At 41.1% G+C, this 27,028-nt stretch overlaps 1 protein-coding gene across 10 annotated transcripts; it reads left to right on the forward strand.

The window, feature by feature from the left end:
* Positions 1-27,028, forward strand: LOC308051384 (uncharacterized protein). Of its 10 annotated transcripts, none has more exons than XM_080361800.1 (6): positions 1-335; positions 1,146-1,368; positions 3,711-3,780; positions 7,143-7,298; positions 9,999-10,190; positions 26,684-27,028. In XM_080361800.1, exons 4-6 carry the CDS (start codon positions 7,200-7,202, stop codon positions 26,828-26,830), a joined length of 438 nt encoding a protein of 145 aa, XP_080217926.1. In that variant the 5' UTR covers positions 1-335; positions 1,146-1,368; positions 3,711-3,780; positions 7,143-7,199; the 3' UTR covers positions 26,831-27,028. The 10 variants fall into 10 exon arrangements, 3 of the variants coding, with proteins under 3 accessions (XP_080217926.1, XP_080217927.1, XP_080217928.1); XM_080361801.1 differs by having other exon boundaries at positions 7,167-7,298; XM_080361802.1 differs by lacking the exon at positions 1,146-1,368.

The raw sequence follows: 27,028 nt of genomic DNA on the forward strand, positions 1-27,028 counted from the left end.
GATTACATATTCATGGTTATTCCAGGAACGCCTATACATATTCATAACTTTTTCCTTGAAAAGGCTGTTCTTATTAAAATGAGTTCCAAGGAATTATATCTATAGTCGTCACCTTTGGCTCTTTCCTGTTGCGCCTGCACAGTGTCTCCGGGTGGTCACGGGCGGGGCTCTTTTGGATGAAGGCTGCAGTCTATCTTGTCGTGCACTTCTTATCTTTGGCCTAGCACGCTGGGTTTGGCCAAGGCTCCAACAGCTTGAGCTGGTTTTCCTCCTGCTTTGTGCTGAAGACCCCCGTTATCTCGTTCACACAAGGATGCAACTGGGCCCTTATCTCTGTCAGTCTCTTACTGAATGTTCTGCAGGGTGCAGTAAATTAGGCTTTTACACATATAAGTTTTTTACAAAGACTACATACAGGTTGCATTGTTTAATGGCAGCATGTACTAATATCATGTTATATGCTCAGGTTTCACAGCTACTGATAACATATCCATTTAGACCAGTTTGATTAACAAATATATCGTTAAGTCTATTACACTGAGCTTATGTTTATTCTGTAGATAGAAGGCACTTTCATACTGGAAGCAGAAACTTGGTTCTATTGAAGTCTAAAGACATTTTGCTGTTGATGTCAGTACAGAATACGAGCTGGGGACTATAACAATTTGCATGTTTATAGAGTGAATAACATGATTTAAATACTTTTTTAAAAAAATCCTTTTTCTGTAGAAATACAATGAGTGGAAATGAGAGTAAATGGTGATTCACATTCTGTGTTAAACTCTCTTCCCCTTTCATGAAAGTTAACTCGATAACATTATTAGCTGTTGCATAGAAATTATATTTTGGAAATACTTCAACAACTATCTGAAATCACTGTAGCCTTTCTTTTATTTTTTTAAAAGGACACAGAGAGTGATTATTTGTGGTTCTATTTTTCAAAATATTTTATTTCCAAATATACTTATTTACATAAAGAAAGAAACTGTGAGGATGCTTGTCTGTTCTTGTGGCAGAATGCAACCCCCCCTCACTTCCCCTCCCTGCCCCCTCTCTCCCCCTCCCTCCTTCAGTATGGAGGAGTGGGCACATCTCCTCTCTTTCTCTGCTACTTGAGGCTAACAGCTTCTTTTGTTTGGCCCCAGAGCACCCTGGCCAGGGCCATTAGGAGAAGGGAGTGCCAAGGCACCAGTGAGTGGGCGTGCAGAGGAGCTTCTAGAATGCCTACAGTCAGGTCTGATCAGATAAAAACGGGACTCTCGTCGAGACTCTGCCCATTGTGTGGGTCTCTCGGAGCATGAGCAAGATGCTGCCGCCGAGAGCCCCCCTCCCCGGGATGGAGACACCGCTTGCCTCGCCGCCACGGCTGTGAGTAAAACTTCTCTCAGAATTGCGAGTATATTTGTACTTCGCGTGCACATATGCACATATAACTTTCCGTGCTCCATATGAGCACGTGTAAAATTAATCCTTGCTGAATCGCGGATGTATTTTCCTTCCGTGCACATGTGCATGCGTAACTTTCCGTGCACATTTGCACGCGTACTTTAAATTATTTCCTCTCACAATCGCGAGTGTATTTTCCTCCCGTGCTTCCACGTAAGCATGCATAATATTCCGTGCACATTTGCACGTGTAAGTAAATAAACTCTCGCAGGATTGCGAGTGTATTATAAATTTACTCTCGCAGAATCGCGGGTGTACACTTCCTGTACTCACTACGAGTACGTGTACCTCCTTAAAAATAATCCCGCACCGTGTTTACTTTTCCAGGACTCAGGGACGGCTCTGGCATTGTTTTGAGTGAAGCCACGTGCATGCACACTGTGGACTGCCTGGTATTAGTTGCTGCCCCTTCATGCCCCTGACTGTTGTCCCTTAAATTAACCTCGGGATGCCTCTGTGACAGTTCTATAGAAATTAACTTTTTTTATAAGATGTGGATTACTAGGTTCGGGGGGGGGGGGGGTGTTTAAGTGCCAACATAGCATGGAAACATCTGTCTCAGTGAGGTTTCCAGACCAATTATTCCAAACTAAAAAAATGAAATACTGCTGATAAAAACTAGAATTTTTAATGACTATTCAGGTTTGAACTAAATGTTTAGAATCACACACTGCTGCACTAGATAGCATTCCATCTTAAATAACGAGGTGCTGGAGAAAGAAATTTTAAAGTGCTTATATAGGAAAGAAAAAAGGTCCCTAGGAGACATTTAATACAAAGTCTTTCACTTCATTCCCCCTTATTTATTGTTGAATACTAAAATGAGATAAGCTACTCCAGAATCAGATAGAACAAAATTAATGGGGAACTGCATTATTAAAAGCTTTCAAGTTATCTAATGAAGTTATTTAAAGAAGGGACTTCTTAACTATTTCTCACATGGTGGTCAAATCTGCAGTCTCTTCTGTGGTTTCTTCAAGACTCACATTTTTATGGAATTAAGTTCTGATTAATGTCAAGATCGTTCCTCCATCCAAATTAGCAAGGGTTTGCTACCAACATGAAAGGAGATGAGAAGAGAGGCTAGATTTAATCTTTTCTTGATTTCTACATTACGGGGCTTGGCAGTTTGAAAGGGAAAAAAACCAAACAGCAAGGTTATCCATATTTAGGCTGTAAATCTGTACTTTCCTGTACTTTCTGTAAATCTGTACTTTCCCTGCCCTTTTAGGTCCTCTTTTGTTGGTGTCACGAAGGCACCCCGAGGTTAGTTTAAGGGACAACAGGGTCCAAAACAACTTTTATTAAACCAGTGAGAAACGGGATTTTAGCACTCCAAAAGTGACTTGAATACAGGTTCAGATATCAGTTGAGGAAAATTATTAAGGGGCAGCAACTAATAATTCAGGAGGTCCATAGTGTGCATACACATGGCATCACCAAAAACAATGCCGGAGCCGCCCCTGAGTCCAGGAAGAGTACACACTTGCCTGAACATGGTGTGGGATTATTTTAAAGGGATACACATACTTGTATTGAGTACGGGATTTGTATACTCGCAATTCTGCAAGGGTAAATTTATAATACACTTGCAATCCTGCGAGGAGAAATACATGTGCAAATGTGCACGGAATATTACACGTGCTTATGTGGGAACACGGGAGGAAAATAGACCCGCGATTCTGCGAGAGTTAATTTTACACGTGCTCATATTGAGCACGGAAAGTACTTGTGCATATGTGCACGGAAAGTAAATACACTTGCAATCCTGTGAGGAGAAATTTTACTCACACACGTGGCGGCAAGGCAAGTGGGGTCTCCATCCCAGGGAGGTGGGCTCTCAGCAACAGCATCTGGCTTGTGCTCCAAGAGATCCGCGACAAGGGGCAGAATCTTGACGAGAGTCCCGTTTTTTATTGGCTGATCAGATCTGACTGTAGGCATTCCAGAAGCTTCTCTGCACCCCCACACTGGCTGTGGGGGTGCCCCTGAAACCTCCAAACATCCCCCACACTGGCCACGGGTGTCCAGCGGCTCCCTGGCGCCTCGGCACTCCCTTCTCATAATGGCCCTGGCCAGAGTGCTCTGGGGCCAAACATCGAAGCTGTTAGCCTCAAACAGCAAAGAGAGAAGGAGATGTGTCTACTCCTTCCATGATGAAGGAGGGAGGGGGAGAGAGGGGGGGTTTGCATCCTGCCACAGTTGGATTATACAGCACCTCTTTAACTGGGCTGGTCACTGACTTTGAACACTTTCCCTTGTAGGCTTGGTCCTGTGATGTGTGTAACCGTGGACAGTGGAATATAACCATATGCTCAGTGAGAGCAACCAAAGGTTAGTAGTGCAAGGAAATAATTTCTTTATAGTAATTTCAAGCAGTTCTAGACTCTCTGCCATAACTTCGTCTTCCAGATAGACTGAAATTTTGCATAAAACAGGCTGTGGAAGAAGGGAAGAACTGACAGACAAGAGAGCAATTAGACACAACTGACTGTCACTTCTATGCATTTTTGGCAGCATTTCAATAATCTAACAAAGCCAGTACATAAAATATCTGGTTTCTCAATTGCTATGGGCTTTCTGAAGCATTTTATACTCATTTTTCTGGGAAAGAATCAGATACGCAATCTAAAAGACATTTGAAGGACAGGTCCATACTTTGAAGGGGAGATTTTGGTCTACAGGCATATTTTATGTTCAAATTGTGTGAGTTCAATATTGCTCAAGATAAACTTTGAAAAACTTTTTTTCCCTTTTAGAAAGAAGTGGAGTCTTTTTTTGGTATTCAGAGGATTCCCTTCCCCTTCTCTCTTTTTAATAAGTCAGTCCTTTGTACCCTAAGAATCTTCAAGATTTAACTGTTCCCCATTTTGCCCAGGGAGTTAGGGTGACAAGGAAACATAACAAAATGCATACTTCCTAACAGTTCTGATGGAACACACACACATGCTTATATGTGTATTTATATATATATGCATTCACACGCATATTTGTACAGAGAGAGGGTGCGTATGTATACACTACTGCCAATTAATGAGCTAGGGACTGAAAGTCACATCCTGGTATAATTATTAGATACTTATCCCAGTTTTAAGCATTTTTAAGGTTTTTGCCCTATCACAGGTGTTTTTAGAATCATCATTTTAGAGATCCTATAATTTTCACTCTAATTACCATTCATTCTTTGTGCATGGATTGATCCCTTTGTCTGAAGTATCCATCTTAAAGTTTTTTCATTGAGCCTTTGGCTTCACACAGTATCTCAACGATAATTCAACAATCTACTCTATTAGAAGGAAGTAATCTGTTTGCAAGCAGGTTTTTAAGATGCCTTCCCTCGTCCACAGCCTAACTAGGTCAGAGAGATGTGTTTTTATCTATCTTCAGAAGTGGATTTGCCCAGCACAGAGCTTCCTGAAATGAAATAGGAGCATCTTTAGTACTCTAACCATCTTCGTGCTCTCCACCCAATATTTCCAAGAATGGTTTTATAAATAGTATCAACATGTTATGGGTAACAACGGGAAAATATGTCTAGTTTTCCAACCTAACCTCCGCCTGGTTGGACAGTCACACGTATGCAGGCATACACATACACACTTTCAGGTAAGTGCATGCAATAGGTAGAAGCCTTATTTAAGATGAATCAAAATTCATAATCAATGTTTTGGATGAACCTCCTATTCAGGAGAAGATCCCTGTACAATCAGTGGAAAATGAAATTTTGCCAGAAGACAATTATTAACCTGTTTTGTCACACTGTACCATAGAAAGGATCAGAGCATTTTTATGTGCCAATTACTCTGGACATCTGAGGGATTGTTGGCATTAATTCTGTATTTAATTTTAGAGTGGGGGCTTTGCTCACCTGTTTAGAAACAAACAAAAAACCCCTAGACTATATTTATAAAACTGAAAGTAATTCAGAGAGTAGTCAAAGGACTTTCCTCCCCCAAATCTGCTGGGTAAATATCTCTGGGATTAAAATAACAACAAAAAAATTAATCTCTGCCTTCTTATTACAATACAAAATGAGAGAAGCCAGGAAACATGGCACAAACCCTGATGGTACACAGTGTCCTTAGATCACTTGGCCATTGTTTTCCCTCACAGCATCACATGCTAATGATACAAACAAGTTTAAATTTTTTTTTCATGTCACAGCCATAATAAATGTGCACATTATTGTTTGCATTGCCATATCCTTTAGATGCACCACCAGTTTCTAGAGCCTGTGCATGCACATCCAAGGACAGGATTTTGCCCACAAATAGCCTGACTAAATTAAATTAAGCAGAAACATTGCCATACAGATTAATCTGCTAAGTAGTGTGTCACAGTATAGCATGTTTATGTATGTTCACCACCAATTCTATCACCAAAGACAAAAGCTGCTTTGTTCTCCACTAGTCAATTTAATTCTGCTTTAAAAGGCATTTGTCTTATATGGGCCTCAGACATCCTTAGTTGCATTTAATTAAAAAACCAACAACCTCCAAACCATTAAACTAGACAATAAAATGAACAGGAAGAAAAAAAGATATTTGGGGTTTTTTGTTTGTTTTAAGGAATATGGGGAACACAGAAAAAGTTAAATATGATGAAGAATGAAGAAATTAGTTTTAATGCAGACAGTACACGAGCCTTTCCCTTTTCCTGCTGCCTGCAGCCTCGGAACCCTGTTACAAAACCACACAGAATTACTTTATTTGGTGAAGAATTCAGACCACACCCCTCACATATGGGTCTCCTCCTCTTGGAGACACAGAAATTTTCCAGGGGTCCTTGGAAGGAGAACTCGGAAATGCAAGAGCATGCCAACAAAAATGCCTCCTGTTGCTCTTGAGAGTTCCTCATCACTACCAGACAGACCTGAAGATCACAATGATAGAGGCTCTTCCAATCTCCCCTTGATGTGTCAACAGCCAGCACAACCCAAATACAGTTCCCAGATGATCAACCTCTGCAACTTTGGTTTTCAGTTCTACTGAACTCTGGAGCGCTTTGGAGCCAAGCCCATTAAGCAAGAACCAGTGAAGCCTAAGATGGCATGGCCCAGTAGCCCAGCATATCCCAAAGTCTGTCCTGGCTTAATGTTTCCTTTTGTTGTGCCCCCAGACTTTCATTTCAGGAACCCCTTTCAAATGAAAAGGTCTCCAGAGCCACCCTTCAGGAGGGCTGAAGTAAGAGGAAGTGGTGAAAATAAACAGAAAGTGGAAAGAGTAGATGTCAACCTTCAGATAGACTATGTTGATGTGGGGGGTGAACAGAAATGCTGGCAATATCTCATGTGTGAGAAGTCCTATACATCCAAGTACAATTTAGTCACCCATATCTTGGGGCACAGTGGCATTAAACCACATGCTTGCACCCTATGTGGCAAACTTTTCAAGCAGCTGAGCCACTTGCACACGCATATGTTGACACACCAGGGCACCAGGCCACATAAGTGCCAGGTGTGCCACAAGGCTTTCACTCAAACCAGTCACCTTAAGAGACACATGATGCAACACAGTGACATCAAGCCTTACAGCTGCAGGATCTGTGGCAGAGGTTTTGCTTATCCCAGTGTGCTGAAAGCACACAAGTCTAAGCATGAGAGTGGCTGAGAGAACATTTGTGTGGAGTGTGGTCTAGACCTCCCAACCTTGGCCCAGATGAAGAGACACTTAACAACCCACTGTGGCCTTATACAGTACAATTGCAATGAATGTGATAAGACCTTCCAGTATCTGAGTCAGCTGCAAAACCACATGATGAAGCACAGAGACATCCGTCCGTATATCTGCACTGAATATGGCATGGAGTTTGTGCAGCCTCACCATCTCAAACAACACTCCCTAACTCTCAAGGTAAGCAATCATGAGGTGCACTGTCACCTTGCATGGGAGGTAGCACAAGGATTACAAACTATTAAGGATACACATACCTCCTTGGAAAGAAGGTAATCAGTCTATAGAGCCTCATGCTGGCCCTTTGCCAGTGGGAGAATTTTATGCAGAGCAAAAGCCCCAGCAGCACTGGCAATACTAGAAGCTAAATGTCTCTTTCAGTCTTAAGAAAGTACATGCAAAAATGTTTTGTTATAAACAGGAGCTAAATTAGAACACCTGTATTACTTCCCAAAATTGTATTCACATCTCTCTGTTTCTGGGTTTTATCTTCAGAATGACTTTCTGTAAAATACTATAATTTTGTAGAGCTGTCTAACCCCCTCAGAAATTTTAACAGAAATTTTCTACTGAAAAACAGATATATTGCTTTGCATCCCTTAACTAGGAAGTCAGTGGATATGCAGTAGGCGGTATGTATGCAGCAAAATAAAGTATATTATTACTCATCAAAATTTGAAGAATCATTATAATGAGACATTTAAGGAAAAAAATAACCTAAGAAAATTACCCCTTTGTGCATAAGTTATCTAGAATGCCAATTAATAAAAGTGGACAAGCAGGACCATAACCCCAGCCAATTCGTATCAAGTGGCAATCAATAATGGCAGCAGTATCAGTTTATACTAGGAGCAGGGTTTGGAACACATCCAAAAGGATCACTTTAAAAAACAGGAAAAATGTAAGTGTTCCATTCAACGATGTCTGAAATTAGTTTATCCACCTTTACAACAATGTTATTAAGACATATCAAAAAACTCACACATTTTATAAAAATTTGCTTCCAGTCTTGCATATTTTTCCTTTAACAATTGAATTTTGGCTTTTATACGAAAAATAGAAAGCTACAGCATTTTAGTCTAATAGACACATTTTTTTAAAAAAACCAACCACCTCTACTTCCACATTTGCTTGTTCTTCCCTACTACACTCTTATAATTTCTGCTCTTTTTGGAGATTGCCTGGTCTTTGGATTTACCATGCAAAATTCTACCAATTCAAAACTTGATAGTTTTTTATCACAGGAAATGCAATGCCCTTGAACCTTCAGAGAGATTCTGCTTCTTTGTCCACAGCTGCAGCTGTGAACATAATTAACAGTACTTAGCTGCTCAAATGTAGCCTCACATCAGATAACTAGAGTTGCTGTTGGTGTTCAGAGTCTTAACTTTGCAATTAACTATTAAAACCACTTACTGGTACAAAAGTAGAGATTGTTTCAAGTCATATTTGTAATGGGGGCCTGCAGGAGGAGTAATTGCTCTTGGGACTTCACTAGTAAATCCTCATTACCTTCAGCAAGTTATATTCAAACTCTTAAAGTGCTTAGTGGTAAATTAATTCATTTTCATAGCATCTAAATGACTTCTTGAGGAGCTGATAGTTATACCACATGGCTGTGACTAAGAACATTGAATTATGCATTAGTAAATTGACTGGGTGGCATACAGGGTGCTAGAAATGCTCCGTAAACACCAGATAAAATGGGGTCAGTCCACTGGAGTTAGCACAAGTCCCACTAAGAGTAAATAGCTTTTTCTCTTCCTTGAATGTAACATGTATATCGTTATTTGGTGATATTGCTTGAATACTTCTTGGTTATTTCAGATTATTTTCTATAGCTTTCTTCAAAACAGGGACAAGTCTTTTTTAGAAGCCAACGATGCTCAATTACTATAGGCAGGCAATACTTTACTCTCTTAACTGGTTAGCTTTTATTCTTGGTCAATAAGTGTACACATTTGACCAATATTTTACATAAGCAGAAGAGCAGGACAGAGAAGCTCTGATACTATGTCTCACTGATTTGTAAGCTTAGTGAGGGAAACAAAACTCTATTTCATTAAGCTTATATTTTGTTTTTCCTCTCTGCTTCTCAGATTCTTGTAAGAATTTGCCAAGAAAAAAATACATAAGTACCTATTACTTTAGCAAATGATGTTAAAAGCAAAATAATTTATTACCTGCTTTTCTATTGCAGAATGAATAATTCATATATTGCTGTACTAAAGATGAAATTATCTAGAAAATACTCCATCTGTTAGGGAATAGATTGCCTTAGCTTATTAAATTATTTGGTGTACTGCTTCTTATAGAACTTGTTTAGAAACTGCTTATATAGAATTCACTTGGCATAACTTCTGTGAGCTGTGAACCTTTGAACTTTCTCCTTTGTTAAGTAAAAAAGGCCTCAGAGTCTTCAAGCTAGAAGATAAGGGGAGCTGTGTCCCTGGAGATAAGGAACAATAGAGCATCCAACAGAAGAATGTTTTGTCTATTGCCAAGAACTTATTTTCTCCAGCTGAAAGTGCAAAATAGCAACTAAAGGTCAGGTCTTTAACTGATGGCCCATCTGATGAAAATGAAGAGATCCAATGAAGAACAGGGAGACCCCAGACTCTGATTTTGCAATTGGCCCAGAGTGACATGCAGAAGGTGGGGGCTTGGATTGTGGAGATATACTTGTCCAGGTTTTTCCTCTGCTGAGGGCCTCTCTTTAGGAGGCACCCAACTCTAGCTGCTCTATGCTGTACCTTGTGAATAAATTATTTATTTTAGACTAATTTCTGGAATCCATGCCTGAATCTCTGCTATGGGAAATCTAGGGAAAAGGAACTTCTCTAACACATCTACAGAATGTTCTGTTTCTTTTTCTTATAGGATGTGAAAGAGCACAAATGTGGAATTTGTGGCTGGGAATTTACTCTGCTGGCCAATATGAAGCGAGATGTTCTGATCCACACCAATATCAGAGCCTATCAATGCCATTTGTGCTTCAAGAGCTTTGTACAAAAGCAGACTCTCAAGGCCCACATGAATGTTCACTCTATTGTTAAACCCTTTAAATGCAAGGTAACTGTATCTCGTTTGGTGGCAGAAGCATAAATCCACTGGATATTTCTGTGATGTTATCACCTGGGTGATATGGTGGAATTACAAAACCAAGACGTGCTAACACATTCTGTAGCTACATTTAAATTACCATAAAACAATCTAGTTTCCTTTCTTGATCCATGTTCTGCTTAGGTAGCACAAAATAATGGAGGTAAATATCTGTGATTTATTCCCTTCCCCTTCAATATCAGTAACTTCCATCCTCAGATATTTTTCCACTTAATGAGCATTTAAATGCCACTGCAGTTTGAGGACAATATACATACCTGAAATTTGCTTCGTACAGCCATCCAAACAGAAGTCTAAGTGTTTAATAACTTGAAACACTGACTAAACACATAGATCAACTATGCACCCTGCAGAGGACCATGGAAAAGTAGCAGCCACAACTTCATACAGTGATGCTATGAAACAGATCAGGGAAGTCCTGGACTGGACTCTGCAGCCAACCAGAACTGGATTCAGTCTGTCACTAGGCCTCAGCTCACAGGGATGACTAGCAAGGTCCTCTCCTAATGTTGTCCATAAGGAAAAGTGTAGGAGCGAGATAAGGACTCAGCAAAACAAGTCGATTCAATGTGAATCACGCTAAGCCATTTATTACAGAAACAAGTCTCCTTATATATGCAACTATATTCTAATCACGCGTCCATGTTCCAAGCATGGATTCTCTAAATGAGTATCGTGGGCTGTCCGTGCTCTGGAGTCTCACTGATGATACATCCGATGATTCATGCCATGCCAGGACCCCGGTGATTGAGGAACGCCCCTCTTTCTCACAGCAGACTCTGCCCTCAGCTCCCCGAAATGGCCTTGAGATACCTTTGAGCCTGACTAATTCAGCAACAGATCTTTATCTATCAAAACCCCTCCACAGAAAAGGGACGAGATCCTCGTGATCTCCCACTTTTATATGAAGTATTCACGTGGATGGGATGTTATACTCCGTTGGTCATTTTCTTGGCCACCTGTTTTTTCGTTGCCCCTCTCGCGAGATGTGCATCCATTCTCATCCATTCTTATTAGTGACCTCGCATTCCATTGCTATGTCTACCAAAACATTTATCTGGTTCTTCAGGAAAATGCAGCTAATATGAAGGCTTTAGTTGACAGGCAAATTCACTAAAAGAGAAACTTGTTTTTAACAAAACCAGGACAAGTACCAAGCCGTACTACTGGAACAAGATAATGTAGCTTTTAAAACAATCAACCTGGCGAATCCAGCCATGTTCCTGTCTGCCAAAGTGGAAGAAGGAAATTTGACTCACGATTGCCTGCAATCTCGGAAGTAGGCTCCTCCAAATTACTTAGCAGCTGCATACTCCTTACAGACCACAGTCAAGTGGAAGGGTAGAAAGAATGCATTTGTTTTGACTGTTTATAATGCTTCTGTGTATACAGTATACCAAATTATAGCATTGGGATTAAATAATGAGGGAACTGTACTTAATCCAATAGAGCATAGAATATATGGGCACAACAAAAAGAGAAAAGGTGGCATACTATTGACATTGATGCATGTATTGTGCGAGAACAACAAGGATTTATATGTGAAAGTAATACTATTAAGGCCCAAGATATTTGTTTGGATACAGAACAAATTTGAAGTGCAGCTTCAGGAGAACCCTGAAACTGTGCTCATGTATATAGGAAAAGGGTGTACATGTATGTGAACTATATGTCATTCAATGCTTGTAGATGATCAGATGATAACTACTAATAATCATTCTAACATCTGTGTTTGTAATTTTATCAGAATAGTAGCATGTGATTTTAATTATTCAGCTCCTGTTATGACTCTACAGCTCTTACAATCAAATTATACAGTATTCAACAATATATTACCTACTCCTATTGGAATGAACCTTACCTGCTGAAGAAGCTTTTGCAGCATAATGATCTACGTCAGCTATTAAAAGTTAGAGAAAGTGGACAAAACGCTTTGGTTACTGTACATCATGACAAACAAGAAATACACAGTGTATTGGAACAGGTAAAGAAAGATGGTGAACATAGGTGGTGGGGTAGCCTTTTTGGATGGTCACTGACAGCCACTGGACTCTTTAACAAAATGCTGCATCCTGTTGTTGTTTTACTAGTATTGACTTTATCATGCCTAATTTTAATAATAATATTATATATTAGAATTTGGAATGTGTTTAAACGAATAGACCACGTAACATATATGACAAAAGTTTTAATGAAGCTTTAAGCTTAATAGCTACAAACCTTCAAAAGAAAAGGAGAGGTTGATACCTGTATTTCTGATTATTAAGCTGTATTTCTGATCATTAAGCTGTATTTCTGATCATTAAGAAATATAAGATTCATATAGCTTAGGAAAATATAGGAATGTAGCATTTTTTTTTAAGACTATCCAACCACAATGTCCTTTGTATAAGCATAACTTGTACCAGAGGTAACTTTGTGCTCAGTAATTATGCACTATTGTTGGGACTGTCATAGATTTACGGCATATTCTTCTGAAATGACCTGGTCTTTAGAAATAGAACCTGAAGCAGGATGCTGAAGTAATAATTATCCAAAGACTATACAATGTTGCTTAGTGTTGCTTAACAGATAAGCTTGTGTGCTGCCAATGTGGAAAGCTCAGTTAGTGGATATGTGATCAAGATGAGAAATGACCCCGGAAAAGGAAGAAACGACCACCAAAAAGACTGTAAGAGACTGTAATGCCCACAAAAAGGACATTAAATGTCAGCAGAGACCATAGAATAAGTAGCCTCATGTTTATGTAATTAATTCTCCTTTATACCTTAGTTTTTCTTCCCTCTCTACCACTCTCTTTCTCTCTTTCCCTTTTAAACATGTAAGGATAACACCATCTTTAAGCTCTGCTGTTGATTTCTGGTTAAATTTCATATTATAACTACTGATGGTTGCCAATATATCGCTCGTAGTAGGACTTTTGCTGTTAATGTGTTGATAAGTTCTGTTATACTTTTGCCAAGTCACCATTCGCTGTAACCAGTATTCCAACAAGTACTTTTAGTAAAACTCACAATTGAATTGGACCCTGGAGGTGACTGTCTGTCATTCACTTCACATAACTGTGCAGAATTAACCCAGAGTTAACTCACACCTGGTCTCATCTGTTGAGCCAGGGCGCGTGTTGCATATAGAGTTAACTCATCCCTCATCCCATCTGTTGGGACGGGACATGCATCCTTGGTGAATCCTTGGATGAACTAGATAACAGAAACTTGGGCACAGGACAGGAGATACGCCAGTTATAACCAACTCAGCAGTCTGAGTCCTAACCAACTCATCACACTAGACCAAAGGTGACCGTGTACAGAGAAGAGGACCTGGGTTCATGATCACTGCGCAGCTGCAACCAGGAGGAGCCGGAGGTGGAGACTATGGAAATAGTCTCCCCGAATTCATTGTAATAAGAACTGCCTTCTCAGGGACAGGTTATGAATATGTATAGGCGTTCCTAAAACTTTCATGAATATGTAACACCTTACTGCATTTAACCAAGCTCACAGCTACTGGAAATTTACACACGTATTAGGTGAAATGATTCCCCATGTGTCCGGCGCCATAAATAAATAAGTAAATACATACCTTCTTTACAATCTCAAGGGTTGTGAGGTCATTTCCGCGCCTCATGGGTTTTGATGTTTGTTTGGTTGGTTTTTGTTTTAACTAATTTTCTAAGATTCAAACCAATCATTGCAAATTTATTTCCAAATATATATGAAACCTTGTATCAATTCCCGAGCTAAATTGGGTATATTCTGGTTACACACTAGCAAAAACAGTGTTAGCCCTATACAACATATGAATATACATTTGCCCCACACAATTTTTCTCATGTAGGATAAAAGAAAGCTAACATACAAAATAAAAATCCCCAAACATACTGAAATAACAATATTACTAAAAGGCAACTTTTCTTCCACCCCCCTTTTTTTTTTCTTTTAAAAAATGAAGGGATGATCCACCAGGTGCTGATCTGGTGCTCTTTCCCATGGGTGTCAGTAGCTTTCCATGCATAAATGTTCATTGTTGTCTTTAAAATGAAGGGTACAGTGCCAGTGGTGGGTAGTTTCATGAGGACAGGTTGTCCGGTTTTGTGGAGCAGGGTTGCGGGGTCCTTGTTTTACTTTTTCCCTGGAAGAATAGAGGGGGCTTGGGGACAGAAAGCAGTAAGTGAGAGGCAACTCATTGAACTCATTTGTGGCTGAGTCTTGGTTCACCTCAGCAGTAAAGTGGTGGATTGATTTTAAAGGAGTCAAGGGGATTTGCTGATTGGCAAACCCCCTTAACAGTTTCTGTGAGCCTCTTTAAATGATCGCACTGGCCGCCTCTTGGCTTACTGACTGGGGGCGGCTGGTCTGTTATCCACCCTCAGGAGCAGTGGGTGTCTCAGGGAGAATTACTGTCCCGTGTCAGGGCTCTGCTTTCATGACCCCCCAAGCAGGCAGTTCATTTTTATGGAGTGTCTTCCATGCCCTGATAAGCTTTTCCAGGGCCAGGGTAGACATTCCATCTATTAAATCTTGGAGAATTCCCCTCTCAGTTCTCTCAGCCCACAAAAGCTTTCTCTTTGTCTCCAAGACACCTAGGGGAGGAGTTCAATTTACCTGCTGTTCCACTCTTGGTACAGCAGTTTTCGTTTTTGTGACTCTCCTCATCAAATCCATGCTGCCATAAACTCCTGAGCCACCTTCCCCCAAGCCACGGCTCGACCACCCCGGGGACCACGCCCCCCACCCCATGGAGACGGCACATCCCCCTAAAGGTCCTGCAGCCCTGCCGCACGCAGTTTCAGTGGTTCAGGAAGCCCCCGGGTCAGGGGAGTCATCCTGGCAGGATGTTTATTGGGCTAAGTTGCTATATTTCTCCTGAATCTCCAATAAATTTGCCACAGAGAATGGTATTGTTTGGGTGGCAATTTGCAGACCCGCCCCTGCTTGGCTGTTGTCAGTAGATTCAGGTTTAATGAGGGGCCTCATTGTTGCTTCCTCATTCTGGGGATAAGATACTTCCCAGATAATTTCAAATTCTTTAGGTGAATACAGGAGTTTAAGACCCTGTTCCTCAGCTGCTTGTGCTGGGCTGGTAAAACTGGGCTCACTGTCTGGAACAGAATCAAGATTTGTATGGTAATTTTTTGCCTGCTTATATTCTTCCTATTCAGACCATAAGATTTTCTCCCGGTCTAAGGCATCTGATCTACAAGGAGGTGCTGAGTGGTACTGAGTTCTGCAGCTAACTGGTCCTGTAGGACCTTTACTGTTTCTTGCTCGGTTTGTTTGTCCAGGTGCTTGGTGCTTTGAGCTGCCACCAGGGCCACTCCTAGCACTGAGCACACTGTGGCTTTTCCCTTTCCCCGCCAAAGTTTTTTGTCTTTAGCAAGTTTAGTAATTCTTTCTGCCATTGCTTTTGGATCATTCCAATTACTATACTGAATGCATCATCTCCTGTGGCTGGATGAACTGGTTTTGCCACAATGTTTCAGCCATTATCCTTATCAGTATTTGACAAGCTGGCTCACCAAAAGGCTGGAGCACTGGGATCAGGACACCTGGTCTTCCTCTTCCCCTCTGAAGATGAGGGGAACAGCCCACGTCACAGTTATTAAGGAAGAACAAAAGGGTCAGCTGGGTCCACACGAGTGGTTGAACAAGGCGTGCAGCTGGGCAGAGCAGGACAAGGCAATCTGGCTCCTGCTGCAGAGCTCAGGCAGCCCCAGCAACACATCACCACTTATCCCTACACCCTGCCAGAATTAGGCAATCTGAGCAAGTGACTCATAGGGACATCAATGGGCCTTTGGCATTACTGCTGTAGAGAGAACTCTAAACTCTGTAAACTAACTGAATCGGAGGCGGTGGGCCTTTTACACGTCTCCAAATAACAAGTACCAATAACAATGGAAGTTGTCAATTAAAACCAGCATCAAACTGATTGGGAGGTTTGAACTCCCGTTTGAACACTGAGGAAAGCAAGGTGTTGTAACGTCAACTCATTTCCTCTACATTAGACTGATATGGCCTGCAAAAAAAAAGCCAATGCAGAGTAAATGATAGACTATAAAGTCCTAAATTAAGTGACCCCAATTTTGGCTGCTACTGTCCCAGACGTGTCCCAGCTGCAGATGGAACTGGAGACAAAACAAGCAAAATTATAAGCCGCCATTGACATAGTCAATGTCTTTTATTCCCATAGTAGAAGAATGTAGATGTCATGGTTGAGATGGACAAATGACATAGAGCAAGTTCTTCCAGGATGAAAGTAGTAGATGCCATTTATTGCCACAAGTGCTTTTTTATACAGTTTCACCAATTCATGTGCCTCTTCACTATTGGTTACAAGTTACAGCAGTAACATCTCATTGACTATTTTTACTATCATCAATGTTACTCTTTTACTCCCTTCTCTCTCACGGGTACATCCTTAACATCTCCGGATACTCCTTTACTCCCATCTTTCTCACGGGTAGGCCTTAAAATCTTAAAGGCTAATTTCTGTTCCCATGCCCTCCATCAGGGAATCCAAGGACCCACCATAGTCCCACAGTTCCCCCTTTTTGTTTTTGTGCTAAAAAAATTGCCTTCATTGTCCACTGCAGGGCCCTTTGCAGCAGAGAAATCATGCATGGCAACATTAGTAACACAGCCACAACAATCATCAAGACAATCGGTCCCATTTTCACTACTGATAACAACAACCCTGAAAGCCCCCAGCCACTAAACAATTTATTTAACGAATCCCATAAAAATCTTCACACCCATGTCCTTGAGCTAATAACAAAAAGTCTGTTGAGGCTCTATTCTGCTGTGTAGCATGTCTTACAGAATCTACATCTAACAAAAGTCTGCTTAAAGCCTTAGAAGTTTTGTTAGTTTCCTTAACTAGACAGCATCCTAATTTTTCTAAAGTATTTAAAGCTTTAGCTGTGACAACATCATATACAAGAGATCCTAAAACTCTTAACCCTGATCCCCAAAAATCTACATTATCCTTACATTTTGATTCATATACATGCAAAAAGTGTTTTTCCCGTCTTGCTCTTCTGCAATCTATTATCATAGATACATTGGGCGTTAAGAGAGTTAATTGTCCCAAAATACACGGGCTTCAACAGCATTAGAAGGAATTCCTGGCCAGGCTCTATCTCCACAGATCACGAATACACCATACAGGAGGTTTTGGGGTCGCTGTCCCACATTATCAACGACACCCCTTGGATTCTTCTGCGAGGCATTACACCATCGAGTTTCATTTCTATAGACACCAAGGGTAGCATTAACATTTTGCAGTTTTATCCATTCATGTTCTTGTATATTGTTTTGACACTTTTCACAAACCAGGTTGATACAAGCGTCCATGGGCATAGATGCCAGCAATTCCAGTTCCTGTGCTTTGATATCTGCTTCTGGGAGGCAATTAATCCAAAGTGCCATGTTGGCATTATTACAGTTTGTTGCAATGCCTTTGCACCGACCACTATTTTGAAACAGTCGTGTGATGCTGCTGTAGTCACCAAGGAGGATGCCAACCAAGCATGTGCAGAATGGGTTTTCCGGAGATGCCATAGCTAGGCATATGGAGTCCTGGTCAGTCATGTTGGCTAAAGTAATCCACATGTTAGTCTTTATCTGTGCAGGCATCAAAAATGCAGCAGCTGCAACAATCATTGTCAGGAAGATAACACGGGTTTCACATTTTGTGCCAGCAACCATTGAGGCCCTTGATCTCTGAAGAAACAAGCATAGCCTCTCCCCCAGGTTATCAATTAATGTGGCCTTGACCACTGACCATTAACTAGTGATCTGATTTAGCATGGTTTTGGGTCATACATGCAAAGTGTTTCAGGGCAAATTTGGGCTGCACCACTTAGATATAAGTGATTCATCACATACAATGCTTTTGACAAATGGTTTTGTGGTGTTTTCCCTACTTCTCCCCACTCTTTGTTTAAAAAAAAAACAAACAAAAAAAACAGTTCAGAGTCAGATACATGCGTTGGACCTTGACTACGTACTCAGAATCACAAATCAAATTTAGAGTTTCCTCCTTAAAAAGCTCTAAGTAATGTAAAGCTGCGCCAAGTTCTGCTAATTGGGTTGAACCTTCAGTAATTTTTACAGAATGATGCCAATTATTATCTTCATGCCAGACCACTACAGCTTTATGAGACTTCCCAGAACCATCAACAAAAACTGTGCAAGTACGTAGGATCAGACCAGATACAAGTATGGCCTATGACCTGATGTTAAAGACTTGCAGGTTCTGCAGCAATTTACATTTATGCATGCCAACAGCTGCGCTGTTAAGAAAATCAGCTAGTGCAATTTATAGAGACATAGATTACAAATAAAAAAAAAAATCAAAATTAGATTTCGCAAATGGTACATATATGACAAAAGGATCATGGCCTATTAAGACTTAAATTCATTCCTTGCATTTCTTGATCAGAGTAACAGTCTTAGCATTCTCATCATACTGTCCCACAATAGCCACAGGTTGTTTCTATGTTGTAGCTATAAACAGACAAATCTGAAAGTCCAATCGAATGCAGTCAGCCTGTAAGGTTGTCATAAATTATTTCATCCAAGTTTCTAACTCCATTTTGGCTGTCATATTTATTGGATATTGTTTTCCCTTACCGGATTGAAGTCCTGTTTCAGTTCTATCAGTGTAGTGTTTGCTTTATCGAAACATTGGCTGTTAATACTAGTGGAAATACAGCATTCAAAATTTCCTTGGAGATTTCGCACTTGCAGCAAGCAGATCTGCACCATCCAAGCAGCTTCTTGTAGGCCATGCAACTAAACAGAATTCTCAGAAAACGTTATTTGAGCTTACAATTTACTTAACAAATCTTAACCTAAGAGAGGTATAGGACTTTCTGGCAAATACAAGAATTCATATGGTAAAACTGTGTTTCAAATTTGGCATTCCATTGGTCTCAAAAAACGGCCTTTCTTTCATTCTCTCCCATGACCTCAAAAATTATCACGGTGAATTTACTAAGAAGTCTTTTACAACTAGTTACCACAGAATAAGTCTATTAAAAAATTTCCATGCACATGCATGACCCTGAAAGCATACTTAGAGTCCGCATAGAAGTTGAGTTTTACTTTCAGGTAGTTCCAGAGCACAAGTAAGGGTGATTATTTCTGTCTTTTGTGCTGACGTACTTTTAGGCAGAGGTCCAGATTCTATCACTTCATGGCTAGTAGTTATAGCATAACCAGCATGCCTTTCACCGTTCAGGATATTGCTGCTTATGTCAGTAAAACAGTTCTCCATGTTCTCCATAAGATTGTCCTTTAGATATGGTCATCTGGAGTATGTTGCTTCGATGGTTTCCAGGCGATTATCATGAACTGGTTTTCCAATGTGACCACCAAGGATAGAAGCTGGATTGACAATGTTAGTGATGATGATTTAGCCTGATATTTGAGAAATCTTTGTGAGAAAGCCAATGTCCCCCTTTTTCTTTTAGAACTGTAGACACCATGTGGGATACTAGCGCAGTCATTTTCTGACCCATGGTAAATTTCCGGGCCTCCTATATGTTCAGTACCACTGTTGCAACTGCCTGCAGGCATCCAGGCCACTCCTTTGCAGTTGCATCTAATTGTTTGGAGAAATAGGCCGCTGCTCGTCAGTATGGGCCAATATCCTGTGCCAGTATACCCAAGACTATTCCCTGCTTCTCATGAGAGAATAGAAAAATGGTTTGCTCACATCTGGGAGTCCTAAAGCAGGCGCAGTCATCAATGCCTTACCAAGTCCTTCAAAGGCTCATGTAGCTCCTTTATTCCACTGCAGGTGTTCCTGATCTGTGGCTGCTAGTACATACAATGGCTTGACAAACAATCCATAATTATAAATCCACAACCGGCACCACCTTGTCATGCCCAAAAAGGATCCGTAATTCTTTTACAGGTTGAGGCTTTGGAGTTTGGCATACAGCCTCCTTTCGAGCCTGTCCCAGGGTCCTCTGCCCTGCACTAATTTCATAGCCCAAATAAGTTACTTGTTGCTGTATCATCTGGGCTTTCTTCTGTGATACCCCATATCTTTGGAGCCCTAAAAAGTTCAATAAACTTACAGTTCAGGTTATGCATGTCTTCTGTGTCCTGGTAGCGATCATCCACATATTGTTGCATCTGTCCTTCACCAGATGGGGCTTCCCAAGATTCAAGATCTTTAGCAAGCTGATTTCCAAATATTGTTGGGCTGTTTTTAAATCCTTGTGGCAACACCGTCCATGTGAGCTGGGTTTTACGTAAATATTGCCTGGCTGGCTTCACAGAGAGAGAGGCAAAACAGCATCTTTTAAATCTAAAACAGTAAACCAAATCAAATTAGAGTTAATGCAGTCAGAAAAGTGTTTGCTACCACTGGGTAGAGGTCCTTTGTTATTCTGTTTATAACTCAATTTGTATGAATTTCTCTATTACTGGCCAAATTCCTTCCCTGTCCTCCCTTTTCTAAGGGCATTGTTATATCCTTACCGGCTTTTATCCTTCTTTGATTTTTACCTCGACGGGTACAGCATTTTTGCCCTTCCAGGTACATCAGTAGTCTATATTCCGGGATACACTTGGTTCATGACTTCTTCATTAATCTTGCCTTCTGTGGGAACAGTTGCTAAAAGCAAGCCCATTATTTTCATATATTGCTGATCATGTACCTCCAGAGTAATTTCTCCTTTTTTGAATCTGATTACTGCATCCATTTGTTCCAACAAATTTCTCCCCAAAAGGTTTCAAGGAATTGGACATATATGGAAATTTATCAATACCTACTTGTTTACCCAATTTATTGTTTCAAAGCTTCACAAAAATACGCCCTTTCACTTTGGCCAGTGATTCCCTTTACCTACTATGTAATTGTTACTTATTGTCCATCCATGAAAAATTCCACTTGTTTCTGTTCTTCCAGGTTCCCATCAGTCTTTTTCAAAACTTGCTACTGTCCATTTCTCTCTCTGCCTACTTCCTCTGTACCTTCCCCAACATTCATTTTCCTGATATACAGTGATCTCTCTCTAAAGGCTTTCAAAGCCTTCCAACCTCTTTAGTTCTATACTGTCTTATCCTTTCAACAATCTTCCTTTTCCCTGTTACTGAATACTCTCCAAGCTTCATCTAATAACATTTCCAAATTTCTACTTTCTGTTGCCCTCAGTTTCTATAATTTCTCTAGGGGAGCTTGTACCGTTTCAGGTGTCAGGCTACCCTGAGAGGCATACAGCTTGTCCTCCCCTCCCTCCTTCCCCCTCTGCCACTTCTAGCAGTGTTTGGTTTTGTTTTTTTTTCTATTTTTTTTTCTCTTTCTCTCCTTGCTGCAGTTTAGACACAGGAAAGGCCACACAGATGGGGGAGGTTGAGTTTATCTTACAGCTTGGCACAGGCTTGTAATTTATGTTACAACACAGGCCTGGGATATTTCGCTTTCTTGTTTTTCCATTTAATTCCAGTCATAATACACTTCATATGCAATTCCAATTAGCTCAGCAATAGTTATATTCCTCAGTCCCATTTACCTTTTGCAGATGTCAGAAAAACAGCATATTAAACATAAGTCCATTATTTCTATTTTCCTAGATCCAATTCAGTTCATATTCTAGCCATTTTCAAACCACTCTTAAATACAATGACATAACATTTAGTTTGTTCTTTTTCCATATCTCTGACTAGCACATAAATTCAATATAGATCAGAGTTTCATAACTTAAATCCTTTTGTGTTCTCAAAATTATTAGATAACAATAAAAGCAAATTATCTTAAAGTACTGTATCTCATCCTATTTTCCAAGTTCTGCAGAAAAACATTTAATTGCCACTAACTGATATAACCCCACATTCAAACCACAAGTGAATACAATATTGTTTCAAACTTTCTTTTATCAGGTTTCCCCACTAAGTTACTCTAATGTGTAAGGATGCATCCTAAGAAGAGCAAGATGGTATTCTAGTATTTTAACGGAACCAGTTCCTATTTTGTTATTATGTCCCTGATTTTGGAGGGTGAAAAACATATCTGCATATACTTTCTTACATCGTGCGCACTGTAATTTTAACTCATATGTCACGTGACTTAAATCGAGGTGTTTTAAGCTCATCTTCTGCTTTATACAGATCACAGGCTAAAGCATACCACCATAAACAGTAATTACTGTAATTAGCACACACTCACACAGCTCACACAGACACTGGTTGGTCTTAGGATTTGCGAGTTACTTTACGATTTAGAATGGAATGCCCGGGCACTTACAAAAGATAACACGCGGTTATAGACCAATTATTCCTTTTTCACTATTACCTTTTTCAGCAGCTGAAAAAAAAGATTCTTCATTACCCTTCACTCTTGCTAAATTAGTCATTAGCAAAAGTCCATCCTGGATCTCAAAATCAAGACACAGAAATCTCGGAGTTGCTCGATCTACCCCCAAGATAGCTAGCGGCTGTACCCACAAACAGACAGCAACTCCCCCATTTCCCAGGTACCTTTTCCCACTGCGGAACTCTGGTCACGCGTGAGATGTCTCTCCATGCCTCACTGGCTTGCCGCTAAATGCAATTAAATGCAATTTTATTACAACATACCTTATCCGCTATCGTGGCCAGAGGTCTTTTGTCTGCTCCTGCAATGAACAACGGAGATGGAGATCTTTCCAAAAAGAAAACTTTGGGTTGCACCTAAGATCTTCTCAGCTGTTCAAACAGGAAGCAGAACGCCCTCCTGGCTGGCTCGTCAAAATGAGGCCCGGAATGACCTTGCAACCCTTGAGGTTATAAGGAAGGTATGTATTTATTTACGACGCTGGACACATGGGGAATCATTTTGTTAGCAATCAAGGACACATAACCACGGGCGTAGTTATATGCGGTGCTTTATTTCAGTGCTGGGAAACCAGGGGTTCGCACCCAAAGCTGGCTTCGCTGGTCAGTTTAGGTTACACAGTATTTATACAGTCCATTCACATACATATTCATATATTCATTAAGATACGTAACGGTTACTCAACATTGATTGCAACATCGATTGCAACATCTTGGAACTATTTTGATCATGTGCAGTGTTCTCTGGTGGTCCTTCGGGGGGTCTTCAGGGTATTGCACAGGCGTACTATTTCTATAGCTAGATAACTGCTGACTTGCTCAATCTCCAGAAATACTGCATGTACTTCTCCTCACTCTATGCGTATAAAGCTAGGTTGTTAAGATAAGAGTGTACTCGAACACGATATGCTTGAACATCCTTTCAGGGACAGTTTACAAAACTGATTCATCCTTTCAGGAACATTTTGTAAAACTGGTTCTGTTACTAACAATTTCACCTAATACGTGTGTAAAATTACAGTAGCTGTGAGCTTGGTTAAATACAGTGAAGTGTTACATATTCATGAAAGTTTTAGGAACGCCTATACATATTCATAACCTGTCCCCGAGAAGGCAGTTTTTATTACAATGAGTTCCGGGAGACCATTTCCATAGTCTCCACCTCCGGCTCCTCCTGGTTGCAGCTGCGCAGTGATCGCGAACCCAGGTCCTCTTCTCTGTACACGCTCACTTTTGGTCTAGTGTGATGAGTTGGTTAGGGCTCAGACTGCTGAGTTGGTTAAAACTGGCATATCTCCTGTCCTGTGCCCAAGTTTCTGTTATCTAGTTCACCCAAGTATGCACCAAGGATGCACCCAAGGATTATTATTTTTGCAAGGTGTCAGTGAAGTCCTGTTTTTCGTACAATAAGTTACACAGAGTTAAGCAAGGCTAGGCAATAGTGATGTGGGTTAAAGGGTTAGTTCTCTAAGTGTCTTTAGTGATGTGGGGTAGGGTTAGTTCTTTAAGTGTTAATTAGTTAATTGTCAATTCCCTGTATCAGTACATCAGTGACATCATTCTCTGGGGACAAAGGAGGAAGCAGTTGAAAAAGGTCAAGCTGTTATTGAAATCCTGCTGGAAGCAGGGTGTACAATTGTGGTGGGTTGAACTTGGCCAGCTGCTAGGCACACATCCAGCTGCTTTCTCACTCCCCTTCCTCAACAGGACAGTGGGATAAAATGGAATTAAAAGGCTTATGGCTCAAGATAAAGACAAGGCAGTCACGTGTCAATTACCATCATGGGCAAAACAGACTAGACTTGAGGAAAATTAATTTAATTTATTGCCAATTAAAATAGATTTACATAGTGATAAAGATTAAAAACCCCCACCTTCCCCCCACCTTCCTTTTTTCTCAGGCTCAACTTCACTCCTTTATTTTCAACTATTCCATCCCTCCCCCACCTGCACTTGAGGGGCGGTAATGGTCAGTACATAACAGTTTCTCTCTGCTGCTCCTTCCTCATACTTTTCCCCTGTTCCAGCATAGGTCCTTTTCGCAGGCTGCAATCCTTCAGGAAAATCTGCTCCAGTATGGATTCTCCATGGTCTGCAATGCCTTCAGGACATATTCAACTGCTCTGGCATGGGGTCCTTCATGAGCTGCAGTGTGAATATCTGTTTTGGCATGTCTCTTCTACAGGCTGGAGGGAAATACATGCTCTGGCACCTGGAACATCTCCTCCTCCTTTTTTTCTGACGCTGGTGTTTGTACTACTCCTCACTTTTTTTTTTCTTCACTCCTCCGCCTGTCTGGCTTTTTTCCTTTTCTTAAATATGTTTTCACAAAGGTATAACCAGCTTTGCTGATCAGCTCACCTTTGGCCTGTGGTGGGTTTGTTACAGAGTTGGCTGGAACCAGTTGTGTCCAGCACAGGGCAGGCCCTTACCTCTTCTCACAGAGGCTGCCCCTGCAGCCTCTGCTCCCCAACCTTTCCGTGTACAACCAATACAACCATCAAGAAGTCTAAAGTCACAGAAACACGATTCCTAGGCACAAAATGGGTGGATGGAAAACCGCAAATGCCTAGGGAAGCAGTAGAAAAAATGAGTGTTTGCTGAACTCACCAACTAAAAGATAACTCAAACTTTCCTTGGAATGGTCAGATTCTGTTTGATGCACATTCCTGGATATAGTCAGCTTGTGAAACCAAAGTATGTCATGACCCAGTGAAATCAGTTTGAGTGGGGACCCAAGCAACAGCAAGTGTTCCAACAAGTGAAGCAAGAAGTACCATGGGCAGTAGCCCTGGGCCCTATCTAAACTGGCGACTGTCACGGTCCATTTGGTGATGGACTCGTGATGGTTCTTTTACCTTGATCTCGAAGCGCAAAATTAAGGCGACTAAAATGCCAAGGGGTTATAATTCAATCAAGCAGTGTTACTTTATTAATTTGCCCACAAAGCGGCACGTGATAGAGAGAGAAAGTAAGAAAAAGAAAAGGGAAAAGAAACGGGGAAAAGTAAAAGTAAAGATGAGAAATGAGGTTGCGTTTATCACCAGCCCCGTTCCAGAAGCGTCCCTCTGGTCTCCGGATCCCGTGGAGTTCTGCCGATCCTCCATCGTGGTTCGGGATCCTCTGGTGGGAAGATCTTCAACGGTGTTCATTCTGGAGTCATCTTTTATGCTTCTTCACCCCCCCTTGCTCCCATTGTTTTAGGCCAGTCTCCGCCTTGATTTCACAGTCCAGGCTCGTACTGCGCAGGCTCGAAAGATTCACTCTTTCTTTTGCCAACGCTTACGTGTCCAGCATTCAGGGGTCTTTCTCTGGTCCATTGGTGACCTCAGGACCCTTGGCGAGCTTCTGGGCATGCTCCTTTTTATTGGCCATTGTTTGGGGGAGCAGGTGAGGGACATGTGTAACTGAGGCTGCAGGTGAGAACACATTCTTCTGGACGGCAGCTATTGTCCCTGGGTCGAAGAGACCCTCATAACAATAGCTTTCAGGAGGCTGGGGCTGGTTTGGCTGAAACAGCAGGCAAAGTCCACACAGCAGCCATTGTTAGTAGCAGCCCCCCCCCAAATCAGAGAAACAATGCAACACAATGCTTCTCCTCGGACTTCTCTCCAAGTCAATTGTCCATGCGTTCTTTCTGTCAGGGCTTCAGTTCTCTAAGTTCTTGATGGCGATGTTCAGGCAAATACTGCTCCATTTTCGGACCGACTCTCACAGTGGCAGAGTACAAAATATCCTATATACCACCTCAGGAGATGTGGGAATATCCTGGAGTATGTGGCAAAGGAGCCCTGATAAAATTCAGGACTGACCACTGGGATTTTGGATCCTCAGCTACCCTATTTTCCAAAAAATAAGACAGGGTCTTATATTAATTTTTGCTCCAAAATGTATTACTTTTTTACATGTATAACTGCCTGGACACTATTTAAATTGACTTTTTAAATGAACTGTAACAAGGGCTTATTTTTGGAGTAGGGCTTAATTTTCGAGCATCCTCAAAAATCCTGAAAAATCATGCTAGGGCTTATTTTCGGAGTAGGTCTTATATTATTTTTTTCTCCAAAAGATGCGTTAGGACTTATTTTCAGGAGATGTCTTATTTTTCCACAGTCTGTCTGGTGTCACTCCATTCCCGAACCCATTATATTAGAGCGTTGTGGCTGCTTCTGGTCACTAGGTGAAGCCAACCGCTACACTTGGCTGCAGTGGAACGCCGAAGAGAGCAGCTGGAACGCCAAGGGACCTGACAGCAGGTAACGTGCCTGTGACAGGAGTGACACTAGCAGGACTACCCGATCTGTGTGTGAGAGCCCGGCGCTTGCCAACCCTTATTGTTTTGTGTCTCGTGGGGTCTTTTGAGTGCGATTGTTTTTGGGGTGTCTGCTTTTCTTGGTAAAGGGTCTATCTGTCTTGCTGCATTCTATAGCCAACTAATTTTATTTTTTTACATGTATA

Source organism: Nesoenas mayeri, assembly GCF_963082525.1.
Source record: "Nesoenas mayeri genome assembly, chromosome: W".
Lineage (NCBI taxonomy): Eukaryota > Metazoa > Chordata > Aves > Columbiformes > Columbidae > Nesoenas > Nesoenas mayeri.

What these genes read in the sequence shown, in the direction of transcription:
- LOC308051384 (XM_080361800.1), top strand. Translation starts at nt 7,200, where the DNA reads ATGATGAAGCACAGAGACATCCGTCCGTATATCTGCACTGAATATGGC. An exon ending in AACACTCCCTAACTCTCAAG is followed by an intron (nt 7,299 to 9,998) that starts GTAAGCAATCAT and finishes TTTTTCTTATAG; the next exon opens with GATGTGAAAGAGCACAAATG. An exon ending in TTAAACCCTTTAAATGCAAG is followed by an intron (nt 10,191 to 26,683) that starts GTAACTGTATCT and finishes ATTTTTCCACAG; the next exon opens with TCTGTCTGGTGTCACTCCAT.